General features: G+C 43.9%; 1 protein-coding gene across 2 annotated transcripts in view; it reads left to right on the top strand.

Annotated features, from left to right (window-relative positions):
• LOC137335753 (catenin delta-2-like) overlaps window positions 1-17,055 on the top strand; it is a 532,228-nt gene that overhangs the window by 485,379 nt on the left and 29,794 nt on the right. For both annotated transcript variants that reach the window (XM_068001100.1, XM_068001090.1), the window contains exon 18: window positions 9,699-9,825. In XM_068001100.1, the coding sequence (XP_067857201.1) occupies window positions 9,699-9,825 (127 nt within the window). The remainder of the gene's footprint in view (window positions 1-9,698; window positions 9,826-17,055) is intronic.

Raw genomic sequence — 17,055 nt, 5'->3', positions numbered from 1 at the left:
TGTTAAATTTTGGGAGGAAGAATAAGGAGAGGAAATATATCCTAAATGGTAAAACTTTAAAAGGAGTGGAAGAACAGAGACTGAGACACACAAATCTTTCAAAGTTGAAGGCTCCCAGTGGCACCAGAACTAAAAAGCTGTTGGGGGAAAAAATAAGGATATAAAATCCGTGGTTTTATAAATAGGGTTATAGCGGACAAATGCAACAAAGTCATACTAAGCCTACGAGAATCATTAGTTAGGCCACCGTTTTTGAATATTGTGTCCAGTTTTGGGCAGGATGTCAAGGACATGGAGAGAGTACAGAAGAGATTCACTAAGATGATACCAGGGATGAGAGGCTTAGTTGTAAGGAGCGATTCGAGAAATTGGGACTCTTCATTACAGCAAAGAAAGTATCTAAAAAAATAGATCTGATAGAGGTGTTCAAAACTGTGAGAGGTTCTTTGATAAACTAAATCGAGAACAGCTATTTCCACAACAACAACTTGCATTTATATAGCGCCTTTAATGTAGAAAAACGTCCCAAGGCATTTCACTAAAGCGTAATCAGATACAACTTGACACCTGGTCGGTGAGTCGGTGACAAAAGGACGTAAATTTAAGATCACCACAAAAAAGAACGAAGGGAGAGATTAGGAGACATTTTTTTTCCACACAGAGGATTGTTAAGACATGAAACGGTGGTGGTACCCATCATAGCTTTTATAAGGGGAAGTGGATAAATGTTTGGAAAGGAAAAATGTAGAAGGGTATGGGTAAAGGGAAGAAGAATGGGATAAGTGATTAGCTTGTTCAGAGAGGCAGGCACAGGTGTAATAGATCTAATGCTGCAAAATTCTATGATTCTTAATGTACCTCAGCACTGCTCAGTGTTTTATATTTTAGAAAAATTAGTGTTAAAGTGTTAATCACTTGTGTGTCTTTTCGAGTACACGAATCACCTCCAAAGTCAACTTTCAGTCACACCAACCTTTGGAGCAAGGGTAGGATTCAGGAAGGGGCCTACCAGCCAATCCAACAGCCTCACAAGCACTTTTCTTTGTACAGGGGACTTGACTGATTGCTGAATTTTGTAGGTCATTCTGTCTCCACTGAATTACTGACATGCCCAGAAGAAAAGTTGAAACTTCCGTATCGATGATGGGAACAATTCTTTTGGTGCCTCAGGCTGATAAAACCAACAGCACTGACAGGCTTACCTGAGAACACCTTCTGTGGAAAAGGAAAATACATGAACGCGGATTGATTTCCAGCAATGCTGCTTGCAGACAAAAATAAAAATAAGTGTCTCTTTTGCAGTAATTGTCTTTCTACTTGTTTCCCACTCTCTAATACTTTCCATCTCCTTTTCTCCGCCTTCCTGTTCGTCTTCTGTTCTTTCTCTCTAGAGCTTCCATCCACTTTCTCTCTTTGCATCTGTCGCTCATTCTTTTTTCTCCCTCTTTCTATAAACTCCTTCTCCCCTTTTGGCTTCTCCCTGTCAAATGTAAGAGACTTTCTTTCTCTCTCTACTGTATATTCGCCACTCTCTCCCAGTGTTAGATGTGTTCTTCTATGATTTCCTCGATTTGTATCTTTTACCTTTCTTAAAGTGCAGCGACAGGTAGCAGATCAGAGGCAGGCACTGTCGCCAGTTGGGGATTAGGCTGGGGACCAGGGTTGGATGGAGAGAGACCATCAGCAGATGCTGCAACACTCGAATGAGAGAAACCAGAGGTCAGGGCCTAGGCTGGGAGGGAGCTGGGAGCCTTCGTCCGATCTGGGAGGAAGCGGGGAGCCTGGGCCTGAGGCTTTGAGCACAGAGGTAACGGGGCCTAAGGCTGGAGTTTGGCAGACACAGGGCCTATTGTAATTGTAATTTATGTATTTATTAGACCAACATACTATTCAAGCAGGAAGTAGGGGGAGTGGTGCCAGGTGGCAAGGAGCTGATGGAATGGCCTTCCCCCAACACAGACAGGCAGATAGATAACACCCTCCGTCTACCAGCATAAGCTGTAAACCTACAATTACCCTGTATACCCACCATGACCTGCAGTGTACCCTGTAGAGCCATGGTGTGCCAGGCCAAGCCTGTCAGTCTCCACTTCACAGTGCTGCATTCCCAAGTACTGCACTGGGAGTGTCAGCCTAGATTTTGTGCTCAAGTCTACGAAGTGGAACTTAAACCCATGACTTTCTGACTCAAGAGGCAGGACTGCTACCACTGAGCCACGGCTGATAGATAGGGGGAATGAATCAGTAACGAAACAAAGTGATTGTACGACTCCACCAGGTTCTAATGGAACAAATCTCTACGTTTGGCTTACGTTGGTCTGATTTTACCACATACAATGGATGGATTCCCCTACGGCACATTTGTACTGTTTATTGCTGCAGAATCCCAGTGGGAGTGACTGTGATTCACAGCCTCGTGTAGACAAGCAATGTACAAAAAAAAACACAAGGATTTCACTGGAACGTATGTTGAATGCTGAAATTTAAAAAAACTGAAGGGTGTATTTTGTTTGCGTTGTGAGCTTCAGACCCGTGTGTGCTGGAAAGGAGAGGTGTTGAGGCATGTTCAGCTGATTGTCCTGGGTGCAGTTTCATGTCTGAAACACACCTGGCACAAGTGCAGTGGGAAAGTTCAGAGCTAACTCTGTTTAAAAATAAATTTCACGCTGAGAATATTAGAGCCCCCTCCTCATGTAAAGGAAAATTCCCATAACTCTCTTTCAAAGAGCCAGCACAGGCAGGATGGGCTGAATGGTGGCCTCCTGAGCTGTAAGATTCTATGATTCTATAAATTCTGACCTCTTGAGCATCCCCGATTTCCATCGCCCCACCATTGGCGGCCGTGCCTTCAGCTGCCTAGGCTCTAAGGTCTGGAATTCCCTCCCTAAACCTCTCTGCTTCTCTACCTCTCTTTCCTCCTTCAAGATGCTCCTTAAAACCTACCTCTGTGACCAAGCTGTACTAATGTCTCCTTCTTTGGCTCGGTGTCAATTTTTATCCGATTTACGTTCCAGTGAAGCACTTTGGGTCGTTTTACTACGTTAAAGGCGCTATATAAAATGCAAGTTGTTTGTTGTTGTTGTCAAAGAAAGGGGAGGGAACAAGATGGAATGGGTTTTCTTAGGAAGAGTTGCAGAGAGCATGGTGGAGAGACTGCCAGATGGGCAGTGTGTATTGTTACATAGAGTTTCCCAATTAATACCCTAATAGTCATTTTACTAAAATATTTTTTAAATGGTCACAATATTCACTACAATCCAGCGTGTTAAATTGTGCAGTGAAGTGTCCAGTGTTCACAAGACATGTTCTACCATACGTGCGTTGCAAGATTACATCCAGTCCTGTGGGACATTTACCAAAAGTTGAGCTGCAAAGACCCTTTCTGCCACCTGGTGGAAAAGTCGGGTAGTTCATGTTGTAACCGAATACAAGGTCAATGAGCATCAAGTAAATTTTAACTTGCATAATAGCCAATATGCAGTAAATATAATGAAAATCTGAAGGCTGTTTTTGTCATGTCATCTTTTTTAAGCATTCTGTAGAAATCTACGTCGAGTTTGCAGGAACCTCTGCTTGACAATGTCTCATAATTAAAGTTGTGACATGCTTAGGCTCCGCGGGTATTTCTCTCGTGCTCAGTGCCAAAGACCAACCCTGTAAGTAAGCACTTGCTCCTCGCTCCCTATGAACTGCAGTGTGACTTTACACGTACAATGAGGCTAATTTTGACTTTGGGCAATAGTGCAAAACTGTCAATATTGGTTCAGCCGCCTGTTGTACATCTCTCCCGATTTTTATTTCCATTGAAGTCGGGTGACTGATTCGATATCGCCCGTTTTACACTATCGCCCAAAGTCAAAATTACCCCACTGATGCGGCACTGTGTAAAGAAAGACTTGCATTAATATAGCACCTATCATGACCTCAGGACATCCCAAAGTCACTGTTGTAATGTAGGGAACGCGGCAGCCAATTTGCACACAGCAAGGTCCCACAAACAGCAATGTGATAATGACCGGATAATCTATTTTAGTGATGCTGGTTGAGGGATAAATATTGACCAGGACACCGGGGAGAACTCCCCCAACTCTTCTTTTACATCCACCTGAGAGGGCAGACAGGGTCTCGGGTTAACATCACTTCCAAAAAACAGCACCTCCGACAATGCAGCACTCCTTCAGTACTCCATTGGGAGTGCAACTGGATTAAATGCTCAAGTCTCTGGAGTGGGATGTGAACCCACGACCTTCAGACTTGTTGGCATGAGCCATTGTTGAAAGTTGGATGACTGTAGGAAATTGAAAATAAATGGGGAAAATCTGAAATAGAAAATGGAAGCACTTAGCAGGCCAGTTGATAAGGAAGGGTTAACATTTCAGAAGATGCAGCAATCAGTAAGGTCTCAGCAAAATATTAACCTTACTGACTGATTCTGACTGGCCTGTCATGCCCTTCCAATTTCACTTAAATCGATGGTTGACCCTTTTCGGGTGACATGCTTACATCAAAATGGAGAAATATAAAAACGTACCCACCTTGTTCGGCAAACACCGATTGTTAAGAAATGTGTGTGGTTCTGTTGTGATTGACAATGTTGTACATCGGATTGTGATGGGAAGCTTCATACAGCAATCAAAAAGAGAAGGAGAGAGGGGAGACAGAGAGAGGGGGAGATGCAGCCATGCTGATTTTAATTTAGATTTTAATTTTAATTCATAGGCTGATGTAACTGACGAGCTGGGAAGGAGTGGGGGGGTTGGGGGGTTTTAACCAGGATCAAACGGATTTGATAGATCAGTGTTGATGTTAACAGCACCAGACTCGAGTTTGATTGATACCGCTGTTACTCTTGCACAGTTTGGTTTTTTATCTATCCTGAACTATGTAAACAATCGAGTGGCACTGAGCAGCAGGCTGCTGACTTTCAATTCCATCCTCGTCCCAGACCACTGACTTCTCAACAAGTTCTTCTGGCCTTGCTGGTTATAATTTAGATTTGTAAAACCTGCCTTAAGTGACCTTGAGAGTGTAAGTGGGATATGGCAATTCAAAGGTTGAGGTTGGAGGTTGATGGCTGTGGAGATGGAATAGCGACATTACCAACATCCCCCTTCATTCTGGCTGTGGTATAGACTAGGCTTGTATTCCCTTGAATATAGAAGATTAAGGGGTGATCTAATTGAGGTGCTTAAGACGATTAAAGAATTTGATAGGGTCGATAGAGAGAAACTATTTCCCCTGGTGGGAGAGTCCAGAACAAGGGGTGCGTAATCTTAAAATTAGAGCTAGGCCGTTCAGGGGTGATGTCAGGAAGCACTTCTTCACACAAAGGGTAGTGGAAATCTGGAACTCTCTCCAACAAAAAGCTGTTGGGGCTGGGGGTCAATTGAAAATTTCAAAACTGAAATTGATAGATTTTTGTTAGGCAAGGGTATTAACGGATATGGAACCTAGGCAGATAGGTGGAGTTAAGATACAGATACACAAATCACTAAAAGTTGTGAAGCAGGTTAATAAAGCCATTAAAATAGCAAACAAAGTACTGGGGTTCATTTTGAGAGGGATAGAATTTAAAAGCAGGAGTTATATTAAACTTGTATAGAACCTTGGTTAGACCACACTTGGAGTACTGTGAACAGTTCTGGTCTCCATATCATAAAAAGGATATAGAGGCACTGGTGAAGGTGCAAAAAAGATTCAAAAGGATGATACCAGAACTGAGAGATTATACCTAACAGGAAAGATTGAACAGACTGGGGCTCTTTTCTCCTGAAAAGTGAAGGCTGAGTGGTGACCTGATAGAGGTCTTTAAGATTATGACAGTGTTTGATAGGATAGACGTAGAGAAATGTTTTCCATTTGTGGGGAGACCAAAATTAGGGGCCATAATGTAAGGTAGAGCACTAATAAATCCAATAAGGAATTCAGGAGAAAATTCTTTACCCACAGAGTGGTTAGAACATGGAACTCACCACCACAAGGAGTAGTTGAGGCGATTAGTATAGATGCATTTAAGGGGGAGCTAGATAAACACATTGGGGAGAAATGAATAGAAGGATATGCTGATAGGGTGAGATGAAGAGGGGTGGGAGGAGGCTCGAATGGAGCATAAACACAGGCATAGATCAGTTGGGCCAAATGGCCTGTTTCTGTGCTGTACATTCTATGTAGTTCTATGTAGCCATGATTTAATTGAATGACGGAACAGGCATGAGGTGCTGAATGGCCTACGCCTGTTCCTACGTTACATCGGTTAAAAATTATCAATGACAATTCATTACAAAGAGTCAATTAAGGAAGCTGTAGCATTAGATGGTTAATCTCCCAACTTCAGAGCAGCATCCATGAATTTTAAACACCCTTTGAATCAAAACTGTTCATCCCAAGAATGATTTTTTCTAATTACAGGAGTTTTGAGGGAAAACTAAAACACGACTAAAATATTTAATCAGTTAACACTTTTCACTCAGAGCAGTGAGTGCCTACTTTGGTTGTGAGTCGATCAAGGTTTAAACGGTGGGCCAAACGTTATGAACTGGGGCTCACAGTACGGAGCGTGTTTCGGGGGTGATTCCACCATTGATCACCCCAAGCAAGTAACAGGAGCAAGGGTTGGAAAATCCCGGGAACGCCGGCAGAATTCTCCCTGTTGTGAATTCGGATGCAGAGATCAGTGTGCCCAATTCACTAACCGCGTGGTTGTCTCTCCGCTATTTTAACGGGGGGAAGTGGTGTGAAGTGCAAACACGTGGTACTCCCTCCTGTTGCACACTGCTCTGTACCGGGCACGACAACTCAATGAGTGTAAATACCATCTAAATACAGCCAAGTGTTCACCTCTCAGACTGAGTCCAAATCATTAAAAAATAAATCGAGCCAGTCTGAGCCCAAAACTTCTTCAAAAGTTGTACTTGGATTACTGGAACCATAACAACAACAACTTGCATTTATGTAATGCCTTTAACATAGTAAAATGCCCCAAGGAGCTTCACAGGGGCGTAATCAGACAAAATTTGACACCGAGTCAAAGGATACATTAATACAATTGACCAAAAGCTTGGTCAGAGGTAGGTTATAAGGAGCGTCTTAAAGAAAGAGAGAGAGGTGGAGAGGTTAAGGGAGGGAATTCCATAGCTTAGAGTCTAGGCAGCTGAAGGCACGGCCGCCAATGATGGGGCGAAGGAAATCGGGGATGCGCAAGAGGCCAGAATTGGAGGAGCGCAGAGATCTCGGAGGGTTGTAGGGCTGGAGGAGGTTCCAGAGATAGGGAGGGACGAGGCCACTGAACTCATTAGAAGCAAGTAAATAATCATACAAACAAATAAAAACATGAGGTTATCTCAATGTATCAGGTATGCTGCATCGTATAAGGAAGTGTCCCCATTTTGAGCCGTTTGCCCTTGATATTTAGTGTCACGTTTGCCGTTTTGGTGAAATGAACTGTTTGTATTAGGAAGGATTTTGAGGAGCGAACAGTCTGGGTCCGCGGATAGTGTGAGGGACAGGCTGTTGTCAAACGTTCCATCGCTCACGGAATTTATTCAGCACTTCATTTGTGACGTTTCATTGCATTTGTTGTTTAAACGGTGGGGGTAGTACTGTGGAATGCGGAATGTATTCCATTCACCAGGAAGAAGTTTGAAATATACAATAGCGGGCCTCGTCCATTTTCACTGAGTGACCCTCTGGTGCAGCCAATCGCTAACCTGTTGATTTTGAAGCGGTGAAAATCGGTTCCACAACAGGGCAAACGATCAGCTCCGTCAGATTGCGGTCCGGGTGAAAATGACCCCCCTGTAACTCTTAAATCCTCCCAGGGACTAAAGTGCAAGTTATCCACACTAAATCTGCAGGAACGACCCAACCTAAATTCTACATTGCTGCGCACGTTTTAGGAGCATAGAACGGGCTCAACGAAAACCAGTTTAGCAGGGAAGAGGCTGATGTACACGAGCGTTCAGGCCACTGGTCGGGGACCATTATTATTAGGCGGACCCTGCGGCCGCCTGAAATGATCGCGGGTCTCATTTCAATATTAAGTTGAAGCTCCTACACCCATTTCCGACCAGAACTCCCTAAATTCATTTACACCAGTCAGGGCTTATGATGCAACTGCAATTTCCGGGCTTTAATGTTCCAAGTCAGCAGTCCTTAAAGGGGCCGCAGGAGGCCGCTCACAGAAAGGCCCCAAAACTTCCACAAAGTTGTCATTTTGTGGAGTCAGAAGGAGCAGGAGTGCTCCTGGCTCCACAGAGCAACTGGCAACCCACCCTCACCCTCCCTCCCACTCACCTTCCCCTCTCCCCACATTCGCCCAGGGGCCTTGGCGCTGGCCGACATTGGTTAAGCCCAAACAGGCGAGCTGCGTCAGGGTGCCTTGTTGGTGCCCTCAGCTCCCTGGAAATATGATGATGAAAGATTAAAAAGACTCGCAATTATATGGCGCCTTTCACAACCTCAGGACTTACAGCCAATAAATTACTTTTCAAGTGTAGTCACTGTTGTAATGTAGGAAACGCAGCAGCCAATTTGCGCACAGCAAGCTCCCACAAACAGCAATAAGATAATGACTGGATAATCTGTTGGTTTTTAGGTGTTGTTGAGCGATAAATATTGGCCAGGGCACAGGGAGAACTCCCCTGCTCTTCTTTGAATAGGGCAATGAGATCTTTTACATCCACCTGAGAGGGCAGATGGGGGTCTCGGTTTAATGTCTCATCCAAAGGACGGATGAAAACCTCATGTAGTTTGGTCCTTGAGTCTCTCCGTTCAGGCGCAACATGGGAATTAGGCCCAGTTTGGGGCGCTAACCAATTTAGGCCCTAATGACTGTTAATTAGCCTTTATCAGCACACGTCATTGTCAATGTACCCTGTGTCAGTCAGTTTGTACACCAATTGCCACTGTCGTTGCAAAACTGGACACAGATACCATTAAGGTGCATCCAGCAGCAATTCCAATAATGTAATATTGTCTTAGGTTTCAAGTGATGGTTATAAATATTTTGAGTTTTGCTCTGGTGATTTAGGAATTCAAATGAACCATTACATTAGTGCCTTGTAATCACTCCCAGGTAGTCGATATTGTGCGGAGAACCTGTCTGAGCCCCTTGATTAGATTTCCGTATGGTAATCAGTCCCAGGTATCTATCTTTCGTTGTCACTCTCAAGCTATCAGGTCTTGTTTGCTTATTGAATAAATTCTGCATTCCACTCATTATCCTGTATGTGTGAATGCATCTGATTTGAGGTGTATCAGGAGTTTATAGTCAGAATAATCACTTCTGTCTTTCATGTTTTCCCATTTCTCGCTTTGATATTTGAGAATGAACATAACTGATCACTCAACAAGTTCAAGACAAATAGAATTGATGTGTTTCTTTAACGTTACGATTTTACTTATTTTGCCACTCCTGCCTGTTGCTTTGAGGTTGTGGTTGATGTTTTTCATGTGTTGTTTGGTTGAAGAATAAATCTGAGGCCAGATTGTATCTATTCACAGGATGTTAAAATGATCGACTATGACTTCGAAATCTTTACAGAGGCTGACGGGCCTCCATTTTCTCCCTCTTTATTTTTCTTTCTATCTTGTTTGATGACATCAGTGGATAATCCCATACCTTCTGATAATGTGTCCCAGCTCGCATTCGTATTAGAATAAGATGAAGAGTATATAACGTTCCATTTTGTCTTCTGCAGGACGGATGGTCTCAGTATCATTTTGTGGCCTCGTCTTCCACTATAGAACGCGACAGGCAGAGGCCCTACTCCTCCTCACGCACTCCCTCCATATCGCCGGTCAGGATGTCCCCGAACAATCGCTCAGGTAAGCTGCACCACGACACAGATCGTTTCCCAATCCACCTGGCAGAGTGGGTGTCACTCCAGTTGCAGGCACTTTGATGTACGGTCCCCACCGCTTAAAACAGGCAGTCGCTTATCGTAGAATGATACAACACAGAAGGAGGCTGTTCGGCCCATCGTGCCTGTGCTGGCTCTTTGAAAGAGCCATTCAATTAGTCCCACTCCCCTGCTCTTTCCCCATAGCCCTGCAATTTTTTTCCCTTCAAGTATTTATCCAATTCCCTTTTGAAAGTTATTATTGAGTCTGCTTCCACCACCCTTTCAGGCAGTTTATTCCAGGTCATAACAACACTCTGCATAAAAAAAATTCTCCTCATCTTCCCCCCTAGATTTTTGCCAATTATCTTAAATCGGTGTCCTCTGGTTACCAACCCTCCTGCCAGTGGAAACAGTTTCTCTCTATTTACTCTATCAAAACCCCTCATAATTTTGAACACCTCTATTGAATCTCCCCTTAACCTTCTCTGCTCTAAGGAGAACAACCCCAGCTTCTCCAGTCTCTGCACATAACTGAAGTCCCTCATCCCTGGTACCATTCTAGTAAATCTCCTCTGCGCCCTCTCTAAGGCCTTGACGTCCTTCCTAAAGTGTGGTGCCCAGAATGGGACACAATACTCCAGCTGAGGTCTAACCAGTTATTTATAAAGGTTTATCATAATTTAATTGCTTTTTTATTCTGTGCCTCTGTTTGTAAAGCCAAGAATCCTGTTTGCTTTTTTAACAGCTTAATCAACTTGATAAACTTATATCAACCAAAAAGCGATAACCGATAATCATTTGCATTAATGTCCATTTCAAAGATGCCGGTTATAATGTCTTAAGTGCTCCGTTTATTTCGGGCAGAAACAGCTGTACTTACTCACTAGTTCACACCTCGTTAAGGTGCACTGAATGCAAGGACAAACGTAAGTAAATAACCTCCTTAATGTTCAATTACCTTTGGTGTACTTAAACCGTTGTAATGCACTCTAAGTGGTGTGGAGTTGCAGTTTGTACTAAGCACTGACTGCAGTTTCAATAAAGCTGAAGGTTAGATTGTAGCTAGAAACACTGGAAAAAGAAGGAACATTCTTGTTATACAGTAGAATTCTGTAATAGCGTTACCACGTTATACAGGCCATCGCATATAGCGGGAAAATCGCGTTCGCACCGACACGCTGCCTGTAAGCGTACCATAATCCACGGTTTAGATAGGGAAAATCTTCATGATAAATGTGTTTACCAAATCTTTTTTTTAATGATGGAGCGGGGGAGTGTAGAAGAACCATTAACCCATTAATGTTGTAACTAAGCAACGCAGTGATGAGTTGCAACGGGATTTATATTGTTGTGTTGTCTGTTTCAGAATAAAGACGTGTCTGTTCATGGAGATCTCCCTCTAAAACTAAAGGAGCAAACTGCTCCCAACCAGCAACATCCCGGCATCATTTTCTCTCGCGCCCCCCTTTCCCCCCCCACCCCTTAAATCGAGTCGCTGATCATTAATTGTTGGACTCGGTGCATTACTAGCATTTCAGTAAAAGCTTAATGCTGGCTGTGTGGAATTTTGTTCATTGTCCCCTCGAACTGTGTTTAAATAAAACACCCAACACAGTTGTCCTTCCAAACACTGGTTGTGTCAAGAGCAAGAAAGAAAGAGAGAGAGCGCACTGGGATAACACTGGTGAATACTGCTGGTTTCAGGGCTGTGACTGCTGATGGTAACAGGGTGATTTAATGTGATGAATTAAAAGTTTCACACAACCTTGTTGTCTCAAGTAGGATTCTTCCCCCTCCTATAATTGGCACCAATATTATGTTAAATAAGCTTGGTGACTTCACCAGCTGTCCCCCTCTGATCCTATTTCCTCTGTGTTAGTAGCTGCCCATCCCCAGCTCTTTTACTTCCAACCCCCTTGTCCTTCTCTACAAGACCCTCCGCAGCCTCCCTCACCCTATCTTTGAAGCTGCAGCCAGCTCGCACCCTCCACTCTACTAACTCTGTCTCTCCGTGTGCCCCGCACTCTCCCTCTGCTCAACCATCAGTGCAAAAGGCTTTGGTCGTCAGGCCCAGTGCAAGGAATGTTCTAAAGCCCCCTCAGCCTGGCCTCTTCTCTCATCACTTTCAAAAGCCTCTCAAGATCTACCTGTGGGCTCATACCCCTGTACCCCATGATCTACCTGTGGGCTCGTACCCCTGTACCCCATGATCTACCTGTGGGCTCATACCCCTGTACCCCATGATCTACCTGTGGGCTCATACCCCTGTACCCCATGATCTACCTGTGGGCTCATACCCCTGTACCCCAAGATCCACCTGTGGGCTCATACCCCTGTACCCCAAGATCTACCTGTGGGCTCGTACCCCTGTACCCCATGATCTACCTGTGGGCTCATACCCCTGTACCCCAAGATCTACCTGTGGGCTCATACCCCTGTACCCCAAGATCTACCTGTGGGCTCATACCCCTGTACCCCATGATCTACATGTGGGCTCGTACCCCTGTACCCCATGATCTACCTGTGGGCTCATACCCCTGTACCCCATGATCTACCTGTGGGCTCATACCCCTGTACCCCATGATCTACCTGTGGGCTCGTACCCCTGTACACCAAGATCTACAAGTGGGCTCGTACCCCTGTACACCAAGATCTACATGTGGGCTCGTACCCCTGTACACCAAGATCTACCTGTGGGCTCATACCCCTGTACCCCATGATCTACCTGTGGGCTCATACCCCTGTACCCCAAGATCTACCTGTGGGCTCATACCCCTGTACCCCAAGATCTACCTATGGGCTCATACCCCTGTACCCCAGTACCTACCTGTGGGATGATAAACCTTTACCCTAGTACCTACCTGTGGGATGATAAACCTTTACCCCAGTACCTACCTGTGAGATCATAAACCTATACCCCTGTACCTACCTGTGGGATGATAAACCTTTACCCCAGTACCTACCTGTGGGATGATAAACCTTTACCCCAGTACCTACCTGTGGGATGATAAACCTTTACCCCTGTACCTACCTGTGGGATGATAAACCTTTACCCCAGTACCTACCTGTGGGATGATAAACCTATACCCCTGTACCTACCTGTGGGATGATAAACCTTTACCCCAGTACCTACCTGTGGGATGATAAACCTTTACCCCAGTACCTACCTGTGGGATGATAAACCTTTACCCCTGTACCTACCTGTGGGATGATAAACCTTTACCCCAGTACCTACCTGTGGGATGATAAACCTTTACCCCTGTACCTACCTGTGGGATGATAAACCTTTACCCCAGTACCTACCTGTGGGATGATAAACCTTTACCCCATACCCACTTGTGGGCTCACACCCCATAAGAGTCAGCACTTCAGGAGTGCAGGTAAAAATCTGATGGAAAAGGCTAATGAGTCACGATTGTCTGACTGTTTTGTGAATCTATTATTGATCAATTGCAAGGTTGCTCCCTTTTAAAATCTGCAAGGCCTTAATTTTAGTCGAACGGATTTCTTTAAGTGAAAAGGGGGAGTCCAGAGGACATTTTCATCCAGAGAAACTATATTGAGGGAAAACTCATTTAATTTGTAGCTTTTACCATCAGTCAGTGTCAGATGACCTGTGTGTCACTACACTGGTACTAAGGAGGGAATGAAGAGCATTACCTTGTTTCAAAACAGAATTGATTTTTGCAGGCGATTGAGTTGAACGCCTCATTGGGTATTGCAAGAATGATGGCCATCATTGTATAATTGCTGTTCAGTGCTCTGAGCCAATGTGACCATGTCTGAGAGTAATAGATGTCTATATACTTGTGTTACGATTTTGTGTTTTTATGGAACGGTCTATAGCTCCCATAAACACACTTTCCCCGTGACACGGAAGCTGTACCTTTTTTATATTCTGTCCCCAAAGAGGTGCATAATGAAGGAACTAACTAACAATTGCCCAACTTGGAGCAGTCTGCTTGCCTGATTTACAGATAGCTCGCATTACATTACCAACTACTTTTGAAATTAAATCAAAGGATGAAGCAGAAAAATGAAATACTAAAAGAACGAACTTGAATATCTATAGCGCCTTTCATGACCTCAGGATGTCCCAAAGTGCTTTACAGCCAATGAAGTACTTTTTGACGTGTAGTCACTGTTGTAATGTAGGAATTACATAGAAAGTGCAATTACATACAATGAGATGGATCAACCACCCTACACAAGAACATCCTCGGATGGAATAGTCTGTAAACAAAGCACACTGAATTCAATCAGTTCTGTCTTCTTATAAAACTTGCTTTATCGGCATTTCGTAGCTGTATCATGTCTCTCAAACAGGCAGTATACAGAGCCTCTCGTCCAATTGGGTATCACAATTCATTCAACGTAACGTTATGCTATCCCCGCGTTTATGTTTTTGGAAGCGCTGAAAAGTTTTATGTAAGGAATATTTGGGGTTAATTTTGCAGAGTCTTCCCCAAGTACCCTGGATTGAGCTAAAACAGAAGTAATCTCAGAGAAAGTTATTTAAATTCTACCGCGGTAATCCATCTGCGGCAATCGTGCTTCTAAATGAGCCAGAACATGTAAAAGATCACCAGTTGGGTAATATTAAATCTGTGAAATTGACCTGAAATTGTACATGTTACTGAGAAGAAAGGAAAAGAAAGCTTTGAACAGTGAGTCTTCCCATCAGCACATCTTGTAAAAACCAATTAATCACAAAGAGTTGTTAGTAACTTCAAGGTCCTTTTGGATTTCAATTATTTTTAATACCTTTTTTTATCATTTATTTTCTCCACCAGTGTTCTCACCTTCCTTCATTTCCTGAAGACATTGACACTCCCTGCTGGGATATGATTCCAAAGGCCCTTTCAGTATTTTACCCAAGCGGAATTTTTCATGTATGAGCCTTGACAGTGTTATTCAATCCTGTCCCGACTTCCATGTGTGCATACACGTATACGTACACACATACGCACACGTACACACACATACACACATCGAATACATACACACACATGCACATATACACATACATGCACACATACACGCACATGCATATAGACACACAGACACACGCGCACACAGGTATACACACACACAAGTGCACACTTATACATACACACACTCACAAGCAAACACTCACATAGAATCATAGAAAGGTTACAACATGGAAAGGAGGCCGTTTGGCCCATCAAGTCCGCACCGGCTCTATGCAAGAGCAATCCAGCTAGTCTCACTCCCCCGCCCTTTCCCTGTAGGCCTGCAATTTTTTTCATTTCAAGTACTTATCCAGTTCCCTTTTGAAGGTCATGATTGAATCTGCCTCCACCACCCCCTCGGCAGTGCATTCCAGATCCTGACCACTCGCTGTGTAAAAAAAGTTTTTCCTTATGTCACCTTTGGTTCTTTTGCCAATCGCCTTAAATCTATGTCCTCTGGTCCTTGACCCTTCCACCAATGGGAACAGTGTCTCTCTATCTACTCTGTCCAGACCCTTCATGATTTTGAATACCTCAATCAAATCTCCTCTCAACCTTCTCTGTTTTATGGAGAATAACCCCAGCTTCTCCAGTCTACCCACGCAACTAAAGTCCTTCATCCCTGGAATCATTCTAGTAAATCTCTTCTGTACCCTTTTGAAGGCCTTCACATCTTTCCTAAAGTGCGGTGCCCAGAATTGGACACAATACTCCAGTTGTGGCCGAACCAGTGTTTTATAAAGGTTCATCATGACTTCCATACTTTTGTACTCTATGCCTCTATTTATAAAGCCCAGGATCCCGTATGCTTTTTTAAAAACTTTCTCAACCTGCCCTGCCACCTTGAACGATTTGTGCACATATACCCCCAGATCTCTCTGTTCTTGTACCCCTTTTAGAGTTGTGCCCTCTAGTTTATATTGCCTCTCCTCATTCTTCCTACCGAAATGTATCACTTCACATTTTCTGTGTTAAATTTCATCTGCCACATGTCCGCCCATGCTGCCAGCCTGTCTATAACCTCTTGAAGTCTATCACTATCCTCCTCACTGTTTACTACCCTTCCAAGTTTTGTGTCATCTGCAAATTTTGAAACTGTGCCCTGTACACCCAAGTCCAATCATTAATAAATATAAAGAAAAGCAGTGGTCCCAGCGCTGACCCCTGGGGAACACCACTGTAAACCTCCCTCCAGTCCGAAAAACAACCGTTCACCACTACTCTCTGTTTCCTGTCCCTCAGCCAATTCTGTATCCATGTTGCTACTGCCCCCTTTATTCCATGGGCCGCAATCTTGATGATAAGCTACGGTGCGGCACTTTATCAAACACCTTTTGAAAGTCCATATACACCACATCAACTGCATTGCCCTCTTCTACCCTCTCTGTTACCTCATCAAAAAGCTCTATCAGGTTAGTTAAACATGATTTGCCTTTAACAAATCCACGCTGGCTTTCCCTAATCAATTCACACTCATCCAAGTGACTGTTAATTCTGTCCCGGATTATCATTTCTAAAAGCTTCCCCACCACTGAGGTTAAACTGACTGGCCTATAGTTGCTGGGTTTATCCTTACACTCTTTTTGAACAAGGGTGTAACATTCACAATTCTCCAGTCCTCTGGCATCACCCCCGTATCTAAGGATGTTTGGAAGATTATGGCCAGTACCTCTGCAATTTCCACCCTTACTTCCCTCAGCAACCTAGGATGCATCCCATCTGGACCGGGTGACTTATCTACTTTAAGTACAGCCAGCCTTTCAAGTACCTCTTTATCAATTTTTAGTCCATCCAATATCTCAACTATATCTTCCTTTACTGAGACTGTGGCAGCATCTTCTTCCTTGGTAAAGACAGATGCAAAGTACTCATTTAGTACCTCAGCCATGCTCTCTACCTCCTTGAGTAGATCTCCTTTATGGTCCCTAATCGGCCCCAACCCTCCTCCTACTACCCGTTTACTATTTCCATGCTTGTAGAAGACTTTTGGATTCCCTTTTATATTGGCCGCCAGTCTATTCTCATACTCTCTCTTTGCCCCTCTTATTTCCCTTTTCCACTTCCCCTCTGAACTTTCTATATTCAGCCTGGTTCTCACTTGTGTTATCAACCTGACATCTGTCATACACCCCTTTCTTCCATTTCATCTTACTCACTATCTCTTTAGTCATCCAGGGAGCTCTGGCTTTAGTTGCCCTATCTTTCTTCCTCGTGGGAATGTACCTAGACTGTAGCCGAAC

The sequence above is a fragment of the Heptranchias perlo genome, chromosome 2 (assembly GCF_035084215.1).
Source record: "Heptranchias perlo isolate sHepPer1 chromosome 2, sHepPer1.hap1, whole genome shotgun sequence".
NCBI classification, from domain to species: Eukaryota; Metazoa; Chordata; class Chondrichthyes; order Hexanchiformes; family Hexanchidae; genus Heptranchias; species Heptranchias perlo.
Note: the sequence above shows the minus strand (reverse complement) of the source record. Positions and strands in the feature narration are given on the sequence as shown.